A 24,920-nucleotide genomic window follows, 5' to 3' on the forward strand; every position below is an offset into this window, starting at 1 on the left:
TGTCTGCGGAGGGCGCTCAGCATCGCCAAGGACTGCTCTCACCCCAACCATGGACTGTTTACCCTCCTACCATCCGGGAGGCGCTACAGGTCTCTCCGTTGCCGAACCAGCAGGTCCAGGAACAGCTTCTTCCCGGCGGCTGTCACTCTACTCAACAACGTACCTCGGTGACTGCCAATCACCCCCCCCACCCCCCGGACACTTATTATCACTTATTATTATTTATTCAAATCATTTGCTATGTCGCTCTTCCAGGGAGATGCTAAATGCATTTCGTTGTCTCTGTACTGTACACTGACAATGACAATTAAAATTGAATCTGAATCTGACATACAGTGACAGTTACGAATGACTCGGAAAACACTAAACATTAATAATAATAAAACATTAATGATAAAACACCATTGATCAAGCATGTGAACCAACAAAATACCAGATCAAATGGGAGGCTACAGATTTTTGGCTTTTGGGTAGAGCAACTACTCGTGGATAAAAACTGTTTTTATGTCTGGCTGCGGCAGCTTTGACAGTCCGGAGTCGCCTTCCAGAGGGAAGTGATTCAAAGAGTTTGTGGCCAGGGTGAGAGGGAACAGAGATGATCTTGCCCGCTCGCTTCCTGGATATAATGAAGATGCATAGGGTAAGCTTGGATTCGTGGGGAACAGGAGATAGACCGATGATCTCATTGGCATGTTTAAGATGACCAAAGGTATTTAAAAGGTAGTCGGCTTATAAAGTTTCAGCTTGTGTTAACCCAAGCTCTACTCGAATATTCCTTTCTTCCCATCAAGCCTGGTAGGACTAATAGCCCTGTCCCACGGTACGAGTTCATTCCAAGAGCTCTCCCGAGTTTAAAAAAATCAAACTCATGGTAAGCACGGAGAATGAACGTAGCGGGTACGTCGGAGCTCGGGGACGTCACTTAGGGGTTTGTACCGCTAACGGCAGGTACTCGGGAAGACTCGCTAACGGCAGGTAAGCACGGGAAGACTCGTGAAGATTTTTCAACGCGATGAAAAATGTCCACGAGAGCCCCGAGTACCGACGAGTGGCCATTACCGTAAATCTCCGAATCAGGGCAAACTCGGGAGGACTCTTGGAATGAACTCGTACCGTGGGACAGGGGTTTAAGGTGAACAAATACAATGACGATGCGGATTAGTTCTAATTTGGTTGAATGACATTGTTTCATGGTCTACTTGTTTTCCATTGTTGGAAAATATTCATTGTTATAACATGATAAAATGCAGGGGAATACCTGGTTCATTGTACTGGTGGTGAGTCATATAGAAAATGGAGAATGGTATGTGTCAGTGAGAGTAGTGTTAATATGTAGGATGCCAGGGGCGGTATAGGGGATATCCAATAGAACTGATCATATTGTGATCTTAGTGACACCATTTTAGACATATTTGGCCAAAATGTTGTCACTCTGGCATTTTAGCCAAATTAGCCAGTTTCAATAAAAACTAGATATAATATCTTAACACAATAGATACAAAATGCTGGAGTAACTCAGCGGGACAGGCAGCATCTCTGGAGAGAAGGAGTGGGTGATGTTTTGGGTTGTGACCCTTCTTCAGACTGAGATGCTGCCTGTCCTGCTGAGTTCCTCCAGCGTTTTGTGTCTATCTTTGGTTTAAACCATATTTTTAATATGTTTTATTATTTATTATTATTTATTTATTTTTATGATACTGCCTGTAAGGGAAATTCATTTCGTTGTCTCTAACTGAGACAATGACAATAAATTTGAATACAATACAATACAATACAATCTGCAGTTCCTTCCTACACACCTTAACACAATACATCCATTGTGTATTTAAGGAGCGCACTTGCTGCCAATGAGTAAGCATTGAATGAAAAGATATTCACCCATAGTCTCTCCATCATTCTGCTGGCAAACACCCGGATATATGTGTATACATCATGAGCATGAGTATTGAGAACATGTGCACAAACATCCATTACTCACTTCATATTCAAGGATATAGTCACACTAGCAACCCCAATAAGCCACGAGTGGTCAGAGGGTGATGCTTGGATAGCATTCACAATTGTTTCGTCTTGATGTCCTTAATGGAAATTCAGCCCACAGCGAAGGAACGGAAGTATTCTCAGTCTCTATTATATGCAATGTGGTTAAGATCGGTGTACAACACAAATCAGCCCCTAGTTTGATGCTGAATGACACTGCACTCAGTGATGAGTGGGGAAATGTGATCTTTGCTGTGCTTTTCTCAGCTTTGGGCAGTGCAATGTCAAAAAAGCACCTGGCACTGTTCTACCTAACTTTAAGGGACTTTTGGCATGTCAACATTCTATTCCAAAGCCAAGAATGAGGATGGGAGCAGGATAAATATCACTGCCCTTTCTTGTGACATTGCTGTTTCTGCAAATCAGCCACAACATATGAGAGCAAATAGAAACAGGAACTTGGCAATAGTGTATCTCTCTCAAGTTGGGGAACTTGTATAGATGAGCATCTTGTTATCAGTTCCATTCTGTGTTGCCCCGATCTCCACCCATAATGTGCTGACTACCCCTTGTCAAATGTTGTGGTACAGGAGCCTGAAGACTGCAACAACTAGGTTCAGGAATAGCTACTTCCCCTCAGCCATCAGGCTATTAAACCTGGCTCGGACAAAACTCTGATTATTAGCAACCACTTTCTGTTATTTGCACTACCAGTTTATTTATTCATGTGTGTATATATTTATATCATGGTATATGGACACATTTATCTGTTTTGTAGTAAATGCCTACTATTTTCTGTGTGCTTAAGCAAAGCAAGAATGTCATTGTCCTATACAGGGACACATGACAATAAACTCACTTGAACTTGAACTTGAACTTGTGTAGTATCAGCATTTTCAGTTCTTATTTCAGCTTTCTGCATTCTTAGTTATACAGTGGAAGTGCTATAGCTGTTAAAAGGAGTGTTGTAATTGTTGAATACATTGTCGCCACCCTGCTTCCAACAATGGCTTACTAAAAGCATTCTTCCCCTCTTGCCCAAAGATCATGGCTTCAAGCCCCAAGCAGAGAAACCAGAATTCAACCAGTGAGTTCAAATCGGAATACGAGGAGGAATTGATTTAGTCGGAGGGTGGTGAATCTGTGGAATTCATTGCCACAGAAAGCTGTGGAGGAAATATTTAAGGCAGAACTAGATACATTCTTGATTAGTACGGGGGTTAAGGGGACAAGGCAGGAGAATGGGTTTCAGTGGGAGAGATAGATCAGCCATGTTTGAATGGCGGAGTAGACTTGATGGGCTGAATGGCCTAATTCTGCTCCTATCACTTATGACCTTATGAAGCCCCAAGGAGAGAAATCAGCATTCAACCCAGCGAGTTGGAGGTGCTATCTTCCATGTACGTAATTGAGCCAAATTCTATCTATTGACCATCCCATGATGTGAGGACATTGGCCTTCACCATCCATAGAGTGATGGAGCTATACAGAGTTGTTGGTCCATCATGCCCTGGCAGCCCGTCATATCTCCAAGGGTCAACACCATGTCATGGTGCAGAATTTTGTGTGTGCTTAATATCCTCAGATCTAATCTACCTGGAGCAATGTTCCTGACAGGGTTGCCCATAGTTGGGAGGTGGGGGGGAAGGTTCCCAAGAAGAAGACCTCAATGGTCAAACAAGTGGCTGGCCAGTAGGTGGAGCACCTCCTCTGAGAAGACAGAAGGAAGCTGGATCAGGGAGAGATTCCCAACAGTCACAGAGTCCATGCCTTTGGACCTGGGCTTGTCTCTGTCAAGGACCGTGTGGTGACGGTCCATACACCAGTCTCCCCAGGTTAAAGGATGTCCGGCACCGATGCCTCCCTGGAGGGACATGAGGACCAGCCCAACTATCAAGGATATGGAGATGAATGATGATCATGACCCATCTACACTAACCCTATTTTCCTCACATTAGGTTCCTAACATTCTATGCCTTGGTGATGCAAGAACATATCTAGATCCTGCTGAAATGTTGAGAGCGTATCAGGTTCCACCACCTCAGGCAGCACATTCCCCACTCCAACTACCTGTGTGGGATAAAAAAGAGAAAACTCCCCCTCAGGTCCCCTGTAAACTTCTTGCCTCTCACCTTAAGCTGTCTAGACACCCTCACCTTAAGCTGAACCTGTCTAGACACCCCCCCATCAAACTTCTTGCCTCTCACCTTAAGCTGTCTAGACACCCTCACCTTAAGGTGAAGCTGTCTAGACACCCCATCTTACGATCCATCCCATCTGTCCCCCTCATAATTGTATCAACCATTAATAGGCCACCATTCAGCCTCCTACACTCCAGGCTGTCACGTGTTCAACAGAATGGAGATTCATCAGCCAAACCTCATTACTGTTTGTGGAATCTTTAGTTGTTCGACTGCTGTGCAACTGGAATTATGCTTCAGAAATATTTCATTGTCTGTGAATTAACCTAGAACAGTATGGCACAGGAACAGGCCCTTCGGCCCACAATGTCTGTGCTGATCATAATGCCAAGTTAAACCAATCTCATCTGCCCGCACGTGATCCATTTCCCTCCATATCCACATGCCTGTCTAAATGTCTCTTGAATGCCACTGTTGTATCTGCCTCCACCACCACCACCCCTGACTGCGCATTCGAGGCCCCCACCATCCTCTGTGTGGGGGAAAAATACCTTAAGGGGCTGTCCCACCGTGGCGACCTAATTGGCGATTTTAGAAGAGTTTAGGAGAGTTTGGAAAAAGTGTCACGTTGAAGACCTCCTTCGACTATGTTGAAGACCAGCTTCAGCTAGCTTCGGGAAAATTGGACACCGAATAGTGGAGAGTGAAAATGACGTCCTTCGATCTCATTCGACCTCCCTTCGACTATGTTGAAGACTATCTAGGACTACCTTTGACTGCCCTCGATTACCTACGAATAACATGCCAACCTACTACTACCTACTTCGACTAAACCTACGAGTAAAAAAAATATTGATTTTTCTTTTCCATGGCGATCTTTTTTTACTCACGGGCATTTTTCAGCATGTTGAAAAATATGCCGCGACCTAGCTGAGGCCTCGAGTACGCGGGGACTACTCTCGAGCATGAAGGAGAGTTACAAAGACCTCCTAGGGCCTCATGTCAACCATGCTGCGAGTATGAGTCGAGGGCAAAATCTTGTGAACTCGCGGATTAGGTCGACGCAGTGGGACAGCCTCTTTACCCTTCACATTTCCTTTAAACTTTGCCCCTCTCGTCTTAAAGCTACGTCCTCTACTCTTTGACATTTCCACCCTGGAAAAATGGTTCTGTCTGTTTATCTTATCTATGCCTCTCATCATTTTATGTACATCCATCAGGTCTCCCCTCTACCTCCAGCGTTTCAGAGCGAACTATCCTAGTTTGTTCAAGTCTGGTCTCGACCCGAAACGTCACCCATTCCTTCTCTCCAGAGAGTTATTTAATTTGCATGTTTAATCAATAATGTTTTATTTTTAATGTTTGATGTGTCATTCCTAACTGTCACTGTATGTCATATTGACACTTGCGGGCGGAGCACCAAGGCAAATTCCTTGTATGTGAATACTTGGCCAATAAACGTATTCATTCAGAGATGCTGCCTCACCCGCTGAGTTACTCCAGCAGTTTGTGTCTCCTTGTAGCTAATGCCCCTAATTGTATGGCAAAGCTTGTAGAGTTTCTGAAGTATGTTCTCTTCTCTTTTACAGAAGGAGGTTCTCAACCAGGTTTTGCGTTACATTGCATTTCTTCACAGGCACATCAGCAATGCTAAATCCCTGCTAAAGAATAATTCTGTGGAGATAGATGAAAATGGTAAGGACTTGAAATTTCAACTGAAGTAGCACCTTTATGATCTACAACTAAACACGAGTCACCTCAAACACCTGTGCTATCACCTGGGCTCATGGCTTGGTGGTTAATATCCCTGTCTTGTTCCAGGCTCACGACCCTCTGCACATCAATAAATTGGGAAGTTAGAATTCTTTTTTAAATCAAAATCTTTATTATTTAGTTTTCAGGACATAACAAAATGCAAAGTTGTCTATTTGTTACAGACAGAGTGTATGAAAAGAATGAATAAAAAACAACTTATGCTAACATATAACAAGACAACAACAATAAAATAAAAATGAGATACCAAAAATAACCCCTCCCCAGCCACTGCCAGTGAGCATATGCAAAATCAGCCTGTCACAGCAATAATCCATGATAAATGAATGGGTAGACTGTTAAGGTGTTAAACTGTGCTTGATGATCAAGCATTTATAAAGTCTGGAATGCATTTAAAAAAGGTCCCACGCTTTCTGGAACCTTCCATTTGAATGTTGAAGTGAGTACCTGATTTTCTCGAGCTTTAGGCAGGACATAATATCTGTCAGCCATTGAGTATAAATTAGAATTCTGAGATTAAAAATCCCAAGGTGTCCTTGGGAATTTTGGTACTTGCAATTTGGGATACTCTTGATTTGGTTTTTAGATAAGGGCATCCCACATCATCCTTGAATTGCTGCTTGAATGATAAGGCAATACATCTCATCCCAGTGTGGGGAAAAATCCAACTTTGGCTTCTAAGATCTGTTCTTTTTGATAGAAATATTTTAAAATCTAATTGATTTGCTTGTCTTTGAATTAAGATCATAGTCCAAAATGTCTGCCGGTGTCTGCACCTGACTCACTGACAAGACTATTTTGCTGATTTAAATTTCAATATATAATGAATACTGACCTTTTTGTTCAGGTACATGGATTGGAAAGATTTAGAGGCATTTGGGCCAAATGGGGGGCGGATGGGACTAGCTGAAAGGGCATCTTGGTTAGCATGGGCAGTTGGGCTGAAGGGCCTGTTTCTATGCTCGATTACTCCAACGGTTAGTGAACTGTGATGGGTCAGATAGTCTTTTTTCATCTCACAATATATTTGTAATTTTTTTTAAATAATCTTATCTGGGATTAGGACAATAATTAAAGCTTTATTTCAGACACAGGTCCATATAACACATCAAACAGTATAAGGAGATACAAAAAATACATTAAAAATTGCGTATTAGCCTATAAGATATACAAGCTATTGCACCAATGCCGTCTTAGCCTAGAAGTGAATCTATAGCAGCTTTTCAGAGGGCTGACTAGGGCTTCAATTATGTGGTTCTCTGACTTGTCCAGGCGACACATAAAACTAAACATCAGCTGTCTTAAGAATGCCTCACAGGTTGGCACTCTAGTGGGCACAAACAATTGACTGGCACTATGCCACCTAGGGACACGAAGCAACAACCTCATTGCATCATTGTATGCTACCTTGAGCCTCTGCATACTCTTTTTCTTATAATTAGACCACAATTGAGCAGTATATAACGGTGTGATGTAGGTTCTGAACAGGGAACACTTCACAGAGTCAGAGCACATAGAAAACCTCCATATAAGCATGTTAGCTTGAAGATAAATTTTACAGCGCTGTCGGTAGACAATAGGTGCAGGAGTAGGCCATTTGGCCCTTCGAGCCAGCACCGCCATTCAATGTGATCATCGCTGATCATCCCCAATCAGTACCCCGTTCCTGCCTTCTCCCCACATCCCCTGACTCCGCAATCTTTAAGAGCCCTATCTAGTTCTCTCTTGAAAGTATCCAGAGAACCTGCCTCCACTGCCCTCTGAGGCAGAGAATTCCACAGACTCACAACTCTCTGTGAGGAAAAAGTGTTTCCTCGTCTCCGTTCTAAATGGCTTACCACTTATTCTTAAACTGTGGCCCCTGGTTCTGGACTCCCCCAACATCGGGAACATGTTTCCTGCCTCTAGCGTGTCCAAACTCTTAACAATCTTATATGTTTCAATAAGATACCCTCTCATCCTTCTAAACTCCAGAGTGTGTAAGCCCAACCCCTCCATTCTCTCAGCATATGACAGTCCCGCCATCCCAGGAATTAACCCTGTAAACCTACACTGCACTCCCTCAATAGCAAGAATGTCCTTCCTCAAATTAGGAGACCAAAACTGCACACAATACTCCAGGTGTGGTCTCACTAGGGCTCTGTACAACTGCAGAAGGACCTCTTTGCTCCTATACTCGACTCCTCTTGTTATAAAGGCCAACATGCCATTCATTTTCTTCACTGTGATCTCTTCACTTTCATCTCTTCCTTATCAACCTCCTTCACCCTAGTCACTTTTCTCCCTCTCCCCTATTTTGAAACTTTTGTGAATCATCTTGTGACATTTTTGCATGTGAAAGATGCAATATAAATGCAAGTTTTTCACCTGATATTCCTTCAAACCAATAACCGTGCTATTTTGTTCTCTGACAGAATGCTGCTTAAATGGAGAGGAGTCGACAAGTCCAGAGGAAGCTGGGCAGAGTAATGCAGAGGAGATGAGTCCTCCTTCCTCACCCCCAAACTTCAAGAAAATGAGACTGAGGAATATCTGCCCCAAACCTAGGAAAAAAAAATGGATGGAAAAAACAGGTGCGGAATCCTGGACAAGGGTTCATCTATAATAAACTCTGCTCATCAGCATTAAAAAAACATTTGGACAGGTACATAGATGGGAGAGGTTTAGATGGATGTAGGCCAAACACACATGTGGTGCAGAGGTAGAGTTACCATCTTACAGCACCAGAGAAGCAGGTTTGACCCTGACTACAGGTGTTGTCTGTGTGAAGTTTGTCCAATCTCCCCGTGACCATGTGGGTTTTCTCCGGGTGCTCTGGCTTCCTCCCACATTCCAAAGACATATAGTTTCTAGGTTAGTTGACTTTGGTAAATTGTCCCTAGTGTGTAAGGTAGTGCTAGTGTACGGGGATCGCAGTTTGGTGCAGACTCGGTGGGCTGAAGGGCCTGTTTCCGCGCTGTATCTCTAAACTAAACTGAACTAAGCAAGTTGGTGGCACTGCAGATGGGGCATGTTGGTCGGTGTGGGAAAGTTGGGCGGAAGAGCATGACTCTGACCCTCAATGAATCTAATTTTAAGAATGTTAGTGATGTACTGTGGAAAGCTTTCTTTCTTCCATCCAACATCAGCATCAAACTCTCAAGATAGATGTAGATTAGCGGTGACAGCATTCACTCACAAAGGAGCTTTATTCTTTACCTGATCTTTCCCGGGCAGGCACTGCAAAGAGCAGATAAGACATTCTTGCCATAGAGGGAGTACAGAGAAGGTTCACCAGACTGATTCCTGGGATGTCAGGACTTTCATATGAAGAAAGACTGGATAGACTCGGCTTGTACTCGCTAGAATTTAGAAGATTGAGGGGGGATCTTATAGAAACTTACAAATTTCTTCAGGGGTTGGACAGGCTAGATGCAGGAAGATTGTTCCCGATGTTGGGGAAGTCCAGAACAAGGGGTCACAGTTTAAGGATAAAGGGGAAATCTTTTAGGACCGAGATGAGAAAAATATTTTTCACACAGAGAGTGGTGAATCTCTGGAACTCTCTGCCACAGAAGGTAGTTGAGGCCAGTTCATTGGTTATATTTAAGAGGGAGTTAGATGTGACCCTTGTGGCTAAAGGGATCTGGGGGTATGGAGAGAAGGCAGGTACAGGATACTGAGTTGGATGATCAGCCATGATCATATTGAATGGAGGTGCAGGCTCGAAAGGCTGAATGGCCTACTCCTGCACCTATTTTCTATGTTTCTATAATGAATACAGCTCTGTGTGTACTGTCCTGTCACATACACCCGGGGCAGAGGTGGGTACTAAGGAAAGCTTATGCCCCTGTCCCACTTATAAGACCTGAACGGAAACCTCTGGAGACTTTGGGCCCCACCCATAGTTTCCGTGCGGTTCCCGGAGGTTTTTGTCAGTCTCCCTACCTGTTTCCACTACCTGCAACCTCCGGCAACCACCTGCAACCTCCGGGAACCGCACGGAAACCTTGGGTGGGGTCCAAAGTCTCCAGAGGTTTCCGTTCAGGTCTCCTTAGTGGGACAGGGGCATTATGCTGCGTTATCCCATCACAGACTCTCAGTGCAAAACAGAAATGCTTAGACAAATAGCTCATGTGTTCCCAAAAGCTTTAAGATGGACAGGAAAACTTACGTTCCCTCATCATCATCCCATAACGTTCTCTGTGTTAGAACGTTGGATGGGTAAAAAACAAAGTGAAGCTTGTTCATTAAACACCCTCAGGATAGGTACAAAATGAAGCTCTGTGTGTGTAGTGTAACTGAATAAAGGTAACGTTCAGTTTACCAAATCTTGTGATGGAAAGATTCAACTCTCAGTGGCGGGGGCTGGTACTCCTGTGCGTTCAGGCCCCCTTGGAATCCGTGAGAAAAATAAAATGGATTTTACTTCACTTGATAATCACGCCTTCCTCTCACTGCAGAATGGAGACAGATGCTGAAATCTCGCCGATGCCTTTACAGTGAGCCGGCCGGTTATGATAAGCACCCACAATCAGAAATCCGGCATGAGGTTGATCTAACGTGGCAAGGAGCATCTCTAGATACTTCATCCTCCAGCTCCTGTTCGCAGGACAACGCTGACAGGCTCCAAGGCCGTACTCTCTACCTTACTTTGTTGGATTCGAGAGAACCTGAAGGATCCAGCCTCGACAACTTGGGTAACTATTTGAAAGAGTTTTAGCCTCAATTGGAGAAGCTCTGGTCATAGTCGTGACTTATTATGTTGGTGAAATAGCAGACGTTTCAGCAATTTAAAAAGTACGTCCTGATAGGAGATTTCTTTGAAGGGGAATAGCTTTGGTTATGTGGGCAGGTTTTGAAGCTATATTGCATGCAACAAAGTTTCAGAAAAGGTGATTCACAATCGAAGAAAACAAAGGAAGAAACTGCAGATGCTGGCTTTCACCGAAAATAGACACAAAATGCTGGAGTGACTCATTTGCCTGTCCTGCTGAGTTACTCTAGCATTTTGTGTCTATCTTCAGTGTAAACCAGTATCTGTAGTTTCTTCCTACACATTTTATATGCTCCACTGCAAAATCTCCTCAAAGTATGCCTACATTGATGAAGTTCTCTTCTGAGATGCTGCCTGTCCCGCTGAGTTACTTCAGAATTGTGTATATATAAAAGATGGAGATGGACTTGTTGACTCTAATCCCCCTGTCCCACTTAGGAAACCTGAACGGAAACCTCTGGAGACTTTGCGCCCCACCCAAGGTTTCCGTGCGGTTCCCAGAGGTTGCAGGTGGTTGCCGGAGGTTGCAGGTAGTGGAAGCAGGTAGGGAGACTGACAAAAACCTCCGGGAACCGCACGGAAATGTTGGGTGGGGCGCAAAGTCTCCAGAGGTTTCCGTTCAGGTTTCCTAAGTGGGACAGGGGCATTAGGTAAACCAGCAAATAACAAGCCAAGCAACGTCCATTTTTAGAGGTCGCCCGGAGAATGAATGACTAACACTGCAGCAATATTTTCCAACAGAAGCAGGATACGTTACCCAGCAAAGTCCAGCGATACATAATGCAAGGATAGATACACAGAACAAAGTTCCGTCATTGACTAGATCTACACTTGACTCTTCCTTGGAAAGACAACCAACATAATCAAAAAAGCTGGAGAAACTCAGCAGGTGCAGCAGCATCTATGGAGCGAAGGAAATAGGCAACGTTTCGGCCCGAAACCCTTCCGGGTTTCGGCCCGAAACGTTGCCTATTTCCTACAGGGTTTCAGCCCGAAACGTTGCCTATTTCCTTCGCTCCATAGATGCTGCTGCACCTGCTGAGTTTCTCCAGCTTTTTTGTGTACATTCGATTTTCCAGCATCTGCAGTTCCTCCTTAAACACAACATATACAACAAAACATGGGGGAGATGGGAAGATGTGGCGAGTGGTGGGGTCACGTTGGAGGTGGCGGAAATGGCGGAGGATTATGTGTTGTATTTGGCGGCTAGTGGGGTGAAAGGTGAGGACCAGAGGGACTCTGCCCTTGTTGCGAGTGCGGGGATGGGGAGAGAGAGCAGTGTTACGGGGTATGGATGAGACCCTGGTGTGAGCCTCATCTATGGTGGCGGAGGGGAATCCCTGTTCCCTGAAGAACGAGGACATTTCCGATGCCCTGGTGTGGAATGTCTCATCCTGGGAACAGATGCGGCGTAGGCGGAGGAATTGGGAGTAGGGGATGGAGTCTTTACAGGGGGCAGGGTGGGAAGACGTGTAGTCCAGATAGCCATGTGAGTCAGTGGGTTTGTAATAATCAAAGCCTTGTTTCAACCTGCTCATTCCTCCTCCACCGTGCTCCCGTCCAGCAGAAGGTATCGAAGCCTGAAAGCATGCACCAACAGGCTTAAGAACAGCTTCTTCCCCTCTGTTGTCAGGCTTCTGAATGGTCCTTCCATGATACAGGGTACCGTTCCATTCATTTTGACCTCATTGTGGACATTGGATTTCCACATCAAGATGGGGGTAACAGAGACAATCACCAAAGGCTTGGTTGAATTCAGAGGTTTTGAGGTGGAAAGAGAGGCAGAGTGATGTAGGGAAAATATTCAAACTCTTAAACTCCTGTCCCACGGTACATAGAAACATAGAAACATAGAAATTAGGTGCAGGAGTAGGCCATTCGGCCCTTCGAGCCTGCACCGCCATTCAATATGATCATGGCTGATCATCCAACTCAGTATCCCGTACCTGCCTTCTCTCCATACCCTCTGATCCCCTTAGCCACAAGGGCCACATCTAACTCCCTCTTAAATATAGCCAATGAACTGGCCTCGACAACCCTCTGTGGCAGAGAGTTCCAGAGATTCACCACTCTCTGTGTGAAAAAAGTTCGAGTTCATTCCACGAGCTCTCCCGAGTTTGCCCTGATTTGAACTCGGAGATTTACGGTAATGGCCACTCGTCGGTACTCGGGGCTCTCGTGGACATTTTTCATCATGTTGAAAAATCTTCACCAGTCTTCCCGTGCTTACCTGCCGTTAGCGAGTCATCCCGAGTACCTGCCGTTAGCTCTAAGAGACGTCCCCGAGCTCCGACGTACCCGCTACGTTCATTCTCCGTGCTTACCATGAGTTTGATTTTTTTTTAAACTCGGGAGAGCTCTTGGAATGAACTCGCACCGTGGGACAGGGCTATTAGTAGTGCTGAACCAACGAACCGTGTGATTCAATTGCTCAGGTGGATTGGAAAAAAATTGAAATTCCGCCATGTGTGTTTTTTGTTTTGTACCCACACTGAACAGACATTAATTGACTGTTTCTGTCCTTGGGACTTGTGCAAACTTGCTGAGTATGAATGGGTGCAATATTTTGTTGTGTTACAGTACTTGCACTTGTTTTGTGAAAGGAATGTGAATGAGAAGTTACCTGGGTTTTCCTGTCACATGTACAGGGAGGCACGAGATGCAACATGGCACTAAATATTCTTCTGCAATCGAGGAGAGGAAGATGGATTTTAGTCATGACTCCAGCTTGTATGATCCACCAGTCAGTCCTCCATATCCAAGGTAACGGGTATACATTAACTCAATCTTTCTGCCGATTCACTTAGTCATAGAGAATGGAAACACTTTGGCCCAAATTGACCACGCCGACCAAGATGTCCCAACTACACTAGTCCCACCCTGCCTACACTTGCCCCAAACCCCTCTAAACCTGGCCTATCCTTGTACCTGTCCAAATGGTTCTTGAATGTTGCGATACTACCTGCCTCAACAACCTTCTCCAGCAGCTTGTTCCATCCTATTAAATCTTTCCACCCTCACCTTAAGCCGATGTGGCTGCAAATCAAATGCCCTGTCAGAAAATGCCCGCAACACCACAGCAGCTGGCAAATCCACCCGTCAAATCTCCCAAACACTTACTCATGTGAAGAAACTCAGCGGGTGCAGCAGCATCTATGGAGCGAAGGAAATAGGCAACGTTTCGTCCCGAAACCCTTCGGGTTTCGACCCGAAACGTTGCCTATTTCCTTTGGGTTTCGTCCCGAAACTTTGCCTATTTCCTTCGCTCCATAGATGCTGCTGCACCCGCTGAGTTTCTCCAGCTTTTTTGTGTACCTTCGATTTTCCAGCATCTGCAGTTCCTTCTTAAACACTTACTCATGTGAGGTGTTCATTAATCGGAGGGGGATCGACATCAGATTTTGTTTGATAGTATTTCTGTGAAGTATTTAGGACATTTTGTAACACTGAAGATTCTGTGCAAATTATTATTATTGGAATAATTGTCCAAGGGCTGTTCACCCATCAGAGCATTGAAATGCCTCGCGTTAATCTACTGCTGATACATGCACAGAAGTCTACTAACCCAAGGGTATAAATCTAATTACAGAGCACCTGTGCCTGCCATGACTCCGATTGTTCAAAGCAGCCCAGACCTGAGTTTCAAACTGTGTCCGGCTGTTTGGTATTAGCCAGCTACCTCAGCTTTCAATGTGACTGAAAGAGGATGTTTGCTAGGACTCGAGGGCCTGAGCTCCAGGGAGAGGTTAGGCAGACAAGGTCTTCATTCCTTGGAGCACTGGAGGATGAGGTGTATAAAGGGGTATAAGATCGTGAGGGGAATAGATAGGCTGAATTCCTCTTTAACCCAGGGTAGGGGAAGCAGGGACCAGAGCACATAGGTTCAAGGTGAGAGGGGAAAGATTTAATAGGTACCTGAGGGGCAATTTTTCACACAAAGGGAAGTGGGTATATGGATGGAAATGCCAGAGGAGGTAGTTGAGGCAGGTACTGTCACAGCATTTAAAAGACATTTGGACAGGTACATGGATAGGAAAGGTTTAAAAGGATATGGGCCTAACATAGGGGTAGGTGTGAGTAGTGAGGATGGCGTAAGCGAGTTGGGCCGAAGCGTCTGTTTTCATGCTAAATGTCTCTGACTCTCTGATTCCATGACACAGTGTATTAATAGTAGATGAACCACATCAACACGAGGCGTGTTTATAGTGTTTGAATGTGTGGGCAAAGAAGGATGGCGATATTATAAAATGTAAAGACCTTAGCAATTCTGCCATCTCACATTTTGTTTTCATGCAGTCTGAAGGATCAGAAGCTGGTTCACTACCTCTCATCCCACGATGAAGATGATGAAGTAGACCGGAGTCCTTGGCTTCCACAGGAGTACCCTCGAGGTGTGCATTATTCTCTCTTTCCTACTTTGACCTCCAAAAGTCAATTGTTTACATTAGCCATATTAAAAAAAATATGTATAAGAAGGAGCTGCAGATGCTGTTTTTTTTTTTTTGCTGGAGTAACTCAGCGGGACAGGCAGCATCTCCGGAGAGAAGGAATGGGTGATGTTTCGGATTTGAAGATGTGTCTCGACCTGAAACGTCACCCATTCCTTCTCTCCAGAGATGCTGCCTGTCCCGCTGAGTTACTCCAGTTTTTTGTGTCTATCTACAGATTAAAAAAACCCTCTGTTCTGCTAGTTTTGATAATTGAATAATTTTATAAATGATTGCGTAATATGGTTGTCAATAATACTTTAAGTGAACTGATTTGATGCTGGGTGAAAATTTGGGATACTGGAGATAAAGGAAAATTGTTTTTTTTTTAAAAATAGGTCAGTTCGCATCTGTGGCAAGAGTAAAAGATTTAACCTTTTAATAAAATGTTCCTTTAGAAGTATATAAAATTATGAGAGGCATTTGGGCAGTCACGGTGGCGCAGCGGTAGAGTTGCTGCCTTACAGCGAATGCAGCGCCCGAGACCCGGGTTCCATCCCGACTACGTGTGCTGTCTGTACGGAGTTTGCACGTTCTCCCCGTGACCTGCGTGGGTTTTTCCCCCGAGATCTTCGGTTACCTCCCACACTCCAAAGACCTACAGGTTCGTAGGTTAATTGGCTTGGTAAATGTAAAAATTGTCTCTAGTGGGTGTAGGATAGTGTTAATGTGCGGGGATCGCTGGTCGCCGCGGACTCAGTGGGCCGAAGGGCCTGTTTCCACGCTGTATCTCTAAACTAAAACTAAATTAATAAAGTAGTCAGGTAGACAAAAAAGCTGGAGAAACTCAGCGGGTGCAGCAGCATCTATGGAGCGAAGGAAATAGGCAACGTTTCGGGCCGAAACCCGGAAGGGTTTCGGCCCGAAACATTGCCTATTTCCTATAGTGGAGAGTGTACAACTCTTTGCATGGAGCGAAGGAAATAGGCAACGTTTCATGCCGAAACCCTTCTTCAGACTCAATAAAGTAGACAGTCTGAATCTTTTTTTTTCCCAGGGTAGAAATATACAACACTAGAGGACAAAGGTATGAGGTTAGAGGGGGAAAGTGTAAAGGAGATGTGCGGGGCAGGTTGTTTTACACAGAGGGTGGGTGGGTGCCTGGAACGCGCTGCCAGGGGTGGTGGTGGAGGCAGATATGATAGGAGGCAGATTGGAGGAACAGCACCTCATATTCCGTCTGGGGACCTTGCGTCCTTATGGCATTAACATAGAATTCTCCCAATTTGGCTAGCCCTTGCTGTCTCCTCCCCTTCCTTAACCCTCTAGCTGTCTCCTCCCACCCTCCCATCCGCCCGCCCTCGGGCTCCTCCTCCTCCTCCCCTTTTCCTTCTTTCTTTCCCCCACCCCCCATCAGTCTGAAGAAGGGTTTCGGCCCGAAACGTCGCCTATTTCCTTCGCTCCATAGATGCTGCTGCACCCCCTGAGTTTCCCCAGCAATTTTGTGTACCTCAGATATGATAGTGGTGTTTTAGAGGCTTTTAGACAGGCACGGAAGTTCAGGGAATAGAGGGATCATGTACAGGCTGATGAGCTTGGTTTAATTTGACATCATGTTCAACACAAACATTGTGGGTCGAAGGGCACATTCCCGTGTTGTACTGTTCTGTTTCATCGTCTGTTGTGAACAGTTGGGAATTTGTGTCACAATGTATTCAGTGATACTTGTTCAACTAAGAGCTGTCAATGAGGTGAACTCTCTTTACTGTAGTACCCCCTTGCTTCCTCACGCAACCATCTCATCCATGCCGTCAGCAGGCAGTTGCTTCATCGAATCCTAGCAGCTTTACCCACTAACATGGTGGGTCCAAGAAGGTGGCTGCTCTCACCTCCGCAATCAAACAAGGATAGACATTAAAAGCCACCCCATCTGACCATGCCCACCCCCTTGAAAAAAATGACAAAAACTTTACAAACGCCGACATCTGGAGAGGGCCATTTGTTGGATTTTTGTTTGAGCAATAGTCTAACATGCTAGTGTTTGTAATTCAAGCACAGGTGTTACTTGCCTGCAACCTGCTCAACGCATGTTGTAATGAATATTACGGCTGAAGCAGGAGCAGGGGGCAGAGGAATTTTAATCCCAACAGATGCAAAGTCTGGAACGTTGGATGGAGTAGTCTGTTCTATACAGTAGACAAAGTGCAAGTACCATAAGTGCAGAATGCAACAGGCAACGTGAGTCAGGAAGGTTTTTTTTAATTTTTTTAATTTTTTCTTTATTAGAAGTACAATAAGTTACAGTAGTACACGCCACATATATCTTATTGCATTTGTTGTACCCCTTCATTTTTTGAGCTTTAAGAAAGATAGAAATAAAGGACGTAAGGAAAGTGAGAAAGAGTCGTGATAGTGCAAGGAAGTGGTGGAAAAAAAGCCCATTAGAGAGAGAGTTAGAGAAGACATTTAAGAAATAGACCCTACAAAAAAGGAAGAAAGAGAAACAGTTGCTCTATTATTTAAAAAACCACGCAAAAAGGGAAGGTTCTTGTGCCATATCACATCTTCAGGGTGAGCTCGACGGGTCGGGTAGTATCTCTGGAGAAGAAGAATAGGTGACGTTTCGGGTTGGAACCCTTCTTCAGACTTCTTAATCAGGAGAGGGGTTCTGACCCGAAACACCACCTATTATTTTTCGCCTGACCCGTTGAGTTACTCCAGCATTGTGTGTCTATCTTCGGTATAAACCAGCATCTGCAGTTCCTTCCTACACAATCAGTTAGCTCAGCTTAATATTCCCATGATAGGTACCACCACTGATCGAGCAATAATTCCACAGTACGTTGTGGTTTGCTGCAGAGGCAAGCGTGCTGCTCATTCACGCCATTGAATTGAATACATTTTATTAGCCAAGTATGTATACATACAAGGAATTTGCCTTGGTGCTTTGCTCGCAAGTAACAACACGATAGACAGTGGACAATTAAAAATAAAACGTTCTAATTTACACATGTGAAGAATGAAATAAAATACCAGAGGAAAAGGAGGCTACAGATTTTTGGTTATTGAGTAGAGTTACTGCTTGTGGGAAAAAAGCTGTTTTTATGTCTGGCGGTGGCAGCTTTGACAGTCCGGAGTCGCCTTCTAGAGGGAAGTGATTCAAAGAGTTTGTGGCCAGGGTGAGAGGGGTCAGAAGTGATCTTTCCCGCTCGCTTCCTGGCCCTTGCAGTGTACAGTTCGTCGATGGGGGGGGGAGGTTGCAGCCAACAACCTTCTCAGCTGATCGAACGATTCTCTGCAGCCTCCGGATGTGGTGCCTGGTGGCTGAGCCAAACCAGACCATGATGGAGAAGGTGAGGACAGACTCAATGATGGCAATATAAAACTGGACCATCATTGCCTGTGGCAGATTGTGTTTCCTCAACTGCGGCAGGAGTGCTTTCAGTGTCAGCATGGAGTTTACCTGGTGTCCTGGTCAAAGTTCCCACCTCAATCAATGTTGATAAAGAAATATGTGTGCTGTTGTGAATCCTAGTGTGTTTAGTTACATAATAGTACTGAATGCAGCATAAAAAGAAAGAGAACGATGTATTTTGAAATATCCTGTTCCACCAAAGTCAGGCTTGTGGTTTGTTTTATCTTGAAAACTGTGAATCGATGGCCTTGACATGTAAAGGCAAGTTCTTTCTTTCGAAGGTAAAACAGGAGGTTAGAAGTTAGTTTACCCTTGAACCAATATTGCTACTTCCTTTATTTCACCAACAACCAGTTTAAAACTTCATCCTTTCCCCACCTCTGCACTGGCACATTCAAATGTGAAGATCCATTTTGTATGCTGGTGCCAGTGAATGAATTACAATTGTCCATCTGCATTCTTGAGCTAATGAGTATGAAGAATCCCTTTCCTAATCGGTATCCAGTTGAATCAGCTGAGAACATGAGGCCAGCTGTGAGCCTTCCAAAGTTGTGTATCCTCTGACGTTCACTGGGCTGTGGTGCGCCCCAAGGCAAACCAAGTAAACCTTTTGGACGTGCCTGTGTGAACATATCAGCAATGTGAAACTTGCATGTACAAAGCACCTTTTACAATCACACAAGCCTTTGCAGACATTATTTTTAATGCATGTTGAAATGTCTTCCCAATCTGAAAGAGGTTTTTGAAGAGGCAAGCAAGTGTATGAATGAGGGCAGAGCAGTAGATATGATGTACACGGACTTTATTTAGTAGGACCTTCCACATGTCCAAAAGGTTAGGGCACATGGGATCCAAGGCAATCTAACTAATTAGATCTAAAATTGACTCGGCAGTAGGAGACAGAGGATGGTCATAGAGGGAGTACAGAGAAGGTTCACCAGACTGATTCCTGGGATGGCAGGACTTTCATATGAAGAAAGACTGCATAGACTCGGCTTGTACTCGCTAGAATTTAGAAGATTGAGGGGGGATCTTATAGAAACTTACAAAATTCTTAAGGGGTTGGACAGGCTAGATGCAGGAAGGTTGTTCCCGATGTTGGGGAAGTCCAGAACAAGAGGTCACAGTTTAAGGATAAGGGGGAAATCTTTTAGGACCGAGATGAGGAAAACATTTTTCACACAGAGAGTGGTGAATCTGTGGAATTCTCTGCCACAGAAGGTAGTTCTGTGGCAGAGAATTCTCTGCCACAGAAGGGAACATTACCATCTGGTTTGGGAATTGCTCTGCCAAGGACAAGAAGGCTCTGCAGAGAGTAGTGCGTTCGGCCGAACGCACTATGGGAACTTCACTTGCCCCCCTGGAGGAACTATACATCAGGAGGTGCAACTCCAGAGCCACCAATATCATGAGAGACCCCTTCCACCCCTGCAACGGACTGTTCCAGCTGCTACGGTCAGGCAAACGCCTCCGTTGCCATGCGGTGAGAACGGAGAGGTTGAGAAGGAGTTTCTTCCCAGAGGCCATTCAGACTGTAAACGCCTATCTCACCTGGGACTAACTCTACTGAACGTTTTTCCTTCCATTATTTATTATGTAAAAGAATATGTGTGTTATGATTGTGTTTATAGTTTGTTTGGTTGTTTGTCTTTTGCACAAAAGTCCGCGAGCATTGCCACTTTCATTTCACTGCACATCTCGTATGTGTATGTGACAAATAAACTTGACTTGACTTGACTAGTTGAGGCCAGTTCATTGGCTATATTTAAGAGGGAGTTAGATGTGGCCCTTGTGGCTAAAGGGATCAGGGGGTATGGAGAGAAGGCAGGTACAGGATACTGAGTTGGATGATCAGCTAGGATCATATTGAATGGCGGTGCAGGCTCGAAGGGCAGAATGGCCTCTACTCCTGCACCTATTTTCTATGTTTCTATGTTTCTATGAAATAGGAGCAGAATTAAGCCATTCAGCCCATCAAGTCTACTCCACCATTCAAGTCATGGCTGATCTATCTCTCCCTCCTAACCCCATTCTCCTGCCTTCTCCCCATAACCCCTGACACCCCTGCCATGAAGTGGAGCATTACTTAGGGAATGGATGCCTGTTATTAGTGGAGTTACTCAGGTCTTTGCTGTTTTTGATAGACATGAATGATTTGGTTGTGGATGTAGGAGCCATGATCAGTAAGTTCACAGATGACACAAAGAGTTGTGGGGTGGTGGGTAGCGTGGATGGTAGTGAACAGTGACATTGATGTGTTGGTGAAATCGACTGATAATTGGCAGTGGTTCAATACAGATAAATGTGAGCTGATGCATTTTAGCGGTCACCAATGGGGTGGGAGCTTGCAACCTTCACGTGGTCCGCCCTGTTTCAACAAATGCAATCAAATAAGATCAAATAGAACAAGTTGGCCAACAACTTTAGTCTGTGCACGCCATACGCAAGAGGAACAAGAGGTACCAACGAGGTTCGGACATGTACAGTCGTAGAGACATGGCGTCTTGCAGTGTGGAAACAGACCCTTCAGCCCAGCCGGCCAACATGTCCCAGCTACACTAGTCCCACCTGTCTGCGTTCGGCCCATATCCCTCCAAACCTGTCCTATCCATGTGCCTGTCTAACTATTTCCATGTAGGTTTTAGGGAGCATTGGTGAAAAGAGGGAGCGAAAAATCCTTGAGGGTGGCAGCGCAAGCAGATAACATGATTCCGAAGTCATGTGTGTCACTGGCCTCATTAGTCAGAGCATTGAATACAATAGCAGGGAAGTTATGCACCAACTTTATATAACTTTGTTTTAAGGGCCTGTCTCACTTACGCAATTTTTTTCGGCACCCGCCACAGTCGCAGCAGGTCTCTGAAAATTTTCAGCGTGTTGGAAATCCAGCGCCGACTCGCGGCCACACGTGACCGGCGGGCCCTTTAGATTTCAACTGGAGTACATGTCCGAGACACCACAGATATCAACTGGAGTACATGTCCGAGACACCACAGATTTCAACTGGAGTAAGGTGTGCAGTTCTGGGTGCCACACAATGGAAAGGATGTAATGGGCATGTGAGATGTACAGAGAAGATTTACCAGGAGGTTACCTGTGGAGCATTTTTATTTGTGATGAAAGACTGGAGAAGCTGAGTCTCTTCTTCCTGGAGCGGAGGAGGTTAACATGGGACATGGTGAGGGGTGGAGATAAGGCAGATTGCAGGAATTTCCCCCCCCCACATCAGAGGTAGACAAAACAAGAGGACATGGAATAAAATAAACTTTACTGTTAACTTTAGAGATAGATGTGTAGAAACAGGCCCTTCGGCCCACCGAGTCCAGGGTGACCTGTGATCACCCCGTACACTAACATTATCCTAGGTAGACAAAAGTGCTGGAGAAACTCAGCGGGTGCAGCAGCATCTATGGAGCGAAGGAAATAGGCAATGTTTTGGCCCGAAACCCTTTGGGTTTCGGCCCGAAACATTGTCTATTTCCTTTGGGTTTCGGCCCGAAACGTGGCCTATTTCCTTAGGGTTTCGGCCCGAAACGTTGCCTATTTCCTTCACTCCATAGATGCTGCTGCACCCGCTGAGTTTCTCCAGCACTTTTGTCTACCTTCGATTTTCCAGCATCTGCAGTTCCTTCTTAAACACTAACACTGGCCAAATTTTTGTGCCTTCCACCACAGTGATGAATGCTGTGGTGGATGTTTGTGTTACAGTTTTATTGTGTGTTCTTTATTATTGTACTGCTGCTGACAACCCAAATTTCCACCAACCCTGGTTGTGTGGCAATAAATTATATCTATCTATCTATCTTATCCTACACACTAGGGACAATTTTCAATTTTACTGATGCCAATTAACCTGTAAACCTGCACGTCTTTGGAGTGTGGGAGGAAACTGAAGCCCCTGGAGAAAACCCACATGGTCACAGGGAGAACGTGCAAACTCCTTACAGAGAGCACCTGTAGTCAGGATCGAACCCGGCTCTCAAACAATTAATTTTGCTCACTAGGAGGCAGTAGTCCGATAATCTCTCAGTTATGGGTAAATAAAGTTCAGGACACGTGTTGAACTTCCCCTACTGTTTAAAACAACAGTGAAGTCTAGCTGAGAGGACAAAAAAGCCTTAAAAAAGTGTAATGTCAGATTGGGAAGCTTGCTCTCAAACCTCTGGAGCGGGACTTTCCAGCTCAAACTGAGACACTGATCGAGAGGGAATAAAAAGAAGGAGATAGGTTTAAAGAGCATCAAAATTACTGCAAGAGCCATTTCAAATAAAATATTCTCTTGCAACCTGAACCATAAGGTTCAAATGGGGATCTATCAGGAGGAAATGCATATCTGTGATGAGGAAGCAGGCAATTGATGTTTCAAGTGTGATCCTGATCAGAACAGAGTTGTATATTTATCTGTTTTAAAGTCTAATAGCCCTGTCCCACGGTACGAGTTCATTCCAAGAACTCTCCCGAGTTTAAAAAAAAATCAAACTCGTGGTAAGCACGGAGAATGAACGTAGCGGGTACGTCGGAGCTCGGGGACGTCTCTTAGCGCTAACGGCAGGTACTCGGGAAGACTCGCTAACGGCAGGTAAGCACGGGAAGACTGGTGAAGATTTTTCAACATGATGAAAAATGTCCACGAGAGCCCCGAGTACCGACGAGTGGCCATTACTGTAATGCCCCTGTCCCACTTACGAAACCTGAACGGAAACCTCTGGAGACTTTGCACCCCACCCAAGGTTTCCGTGCTGTTCCCAGAGGTTGCAGGTAGTGGAAGCAGGTAGGGAGACTGACAAAAACCTCCGGGAACCGCACAGAAACCTTGGGTGGGGCACAAAGTCTCCAGAGGTTTCTGTTCAGGTTTCCTAAGTGGGACAGGGGCATAAATCTCCGAGTTCGAGTCCAGGCAAACTCGGGAGAACTCTTGGAATGAACTCGTACCGTGGGACAGGGGTTTAAGATAGTCTGATTATTTGCTCATATCATGTTGGATAGTTTGGTTTCCCCAATGGGGGATTTGTTGGTGGGCACATTCTGATCTATCTACATCTTTCTGAAGGAGCAGCAGAGGTTCATTCTCCCGTCAGCGACTCTCGAACGGCACCAGGGCTTCAGGCTTCACTTGGGTTGAGTCCCTCTCTATTTTCATCTCCAGCGCGACATGTCCAACTTCTGCAAGATGGAAAGGAGAATCTGACGCAAGGTAATAATTTATTCCTAGTTGCTGGAATAAAACCAAAAGATGCTGGAAACACTCAGCAGGTCAGACAGCTCATGTGGGAAGAGAAACAAGTCATGCTTCATGTTGGGGCCCTTTCATCATAACTTTTTTTCAGATTTCCGGGATCTACCCATTTTTAATTTTCACTTAGATGCTTGGGCTTGTAAGAGTTTACGCCCCAATCTCTCAACTAGTCCCCTCTTTGGTCACATCAACTGCTTTGCAGATGCAAGCAACAATAGCTATCAGCTTGGAAACCTCAAAGACTAAAAGTGGAAATTGTACTTAAAAAAAATTATTACATCATCTGTCATTCTGCATTTTTGAACTAATGTGAACTAGTTTTTGGGCAATAGTTCCCTGGGCTGTTGAAATCCAACGATCTGACCAGCCATCCTGAATTAGCCATTTGTCTACTTTCTTTCAAAATGTCCTTGAAATTGGCTCTTCAGGACATATCCCCTGTCACTGCTAAATCTTAATTTAATAATGTAATAACAAATAATGACCGCTTTGCCTAACCTTTGAATGGTCAGACTCATCATGCAACGGTGAAAGCAACAGGTGTCCTAAACTTTCTGAGGCGCAACTTTCATCATTGTTCAACTTCTGTCAAGGAGAAGCTATACTTCACCCTCGTTAGACCTGATTTGGACTACGCAGTTGCAGCATGGGACCCATACACAAGTAAAAACATTGCTTCCATCGAACGTGTCCAAAGACAGGCAGCTCGATTTGTTACGAACACCTATGAGAGAGAAGCGAGTGTCACCAAACTTCTGAATTCTCTGGGGTGGAACCCTCTCCATGACAGACGTGAAGCTCACCGTTTGACCTGTTTTTACAAAATGTTAAATGGTCAGCTCGACATAGATTACAAGACCTACACCAAACCCAAACCAATTAGGAGCAGACGAGGGCATTCGATCCAATTTGTGATCCCAGCTACAAAGACAGATGTGTACAGCAATTCGTTCTCCCCCCGCACAATTAAAGCATGGAATAATCTCCACCCTACTATAGTTACCCAACCAGATGCAACTAAATTTAAAGTAGCTCTTTCTTCCCAATAACCCTTTCTGGCTTAAGTCCTCCCTTCACCACCTCCAGTTTAAATTCCATTTGGAATATTTTGGAGGACCAAGAAACCAAGAACCAAGAACCCCTGCGCTCAGTCCGTCAAGGCCTACTGGATGTCCCGGTTGCTAATTTGGCA

General features: G+C 44.8%; 1 protein-coding gene across 2 annotated transcripts in view; it reads left to right on the plus strand.

Annotated features, from left to right (window-relative positions):
* The window catches only part of meiosin (meiosis initiator), a 54,193-nt gene that overhangs the window by 9,547 nt on the left and 19,726 nt on the right, over window positions 1-24,920 (plus strand). For both annotated transcript variants that reach the window (XM_033014312.1, XM_033014313.1), the window contains exons 5-10: window positions 5,711-5,816; window positions 8,309-8,467; window positions 10,337-10,573; window positions 13,299-13,413; window positions 14,947-15,041; window positions 23,543-23,686. In XM_033014312.1, coding sequence (XP_032870203.1) covers window positions 5,711-5,816; window positions 8,309-8,467; window positions 10,337-10,573; window positions 13,299-13,413; window positions 14,947-15,041; window positions 23,543-23,686 — 856 coding nt within the window. The remainder of the gene's footprint in view (window positions 1-5,710; window positions 5,817-8,308; window positions 8,468-10,336; window positions 10,574-13,298; window positions 13,414-14,946; window positions 15,042-23,542; window positions 23,687-24,920) is intronic.

Source organism: Amblyraja radiata, chromosome 41 (assembly GCF_010909765.2).
Source record: "Amblyraja radiata isolate CabotCenter1 chromosome 41, sAmbRad1.1.pri, whole genome shotgun sequence".
NCBI lineage: Eukaryota > Metazoa > Chordata > Chondrichthyes > Rajiformes > Rajidae > Amblyraja > Amblyraja radiata.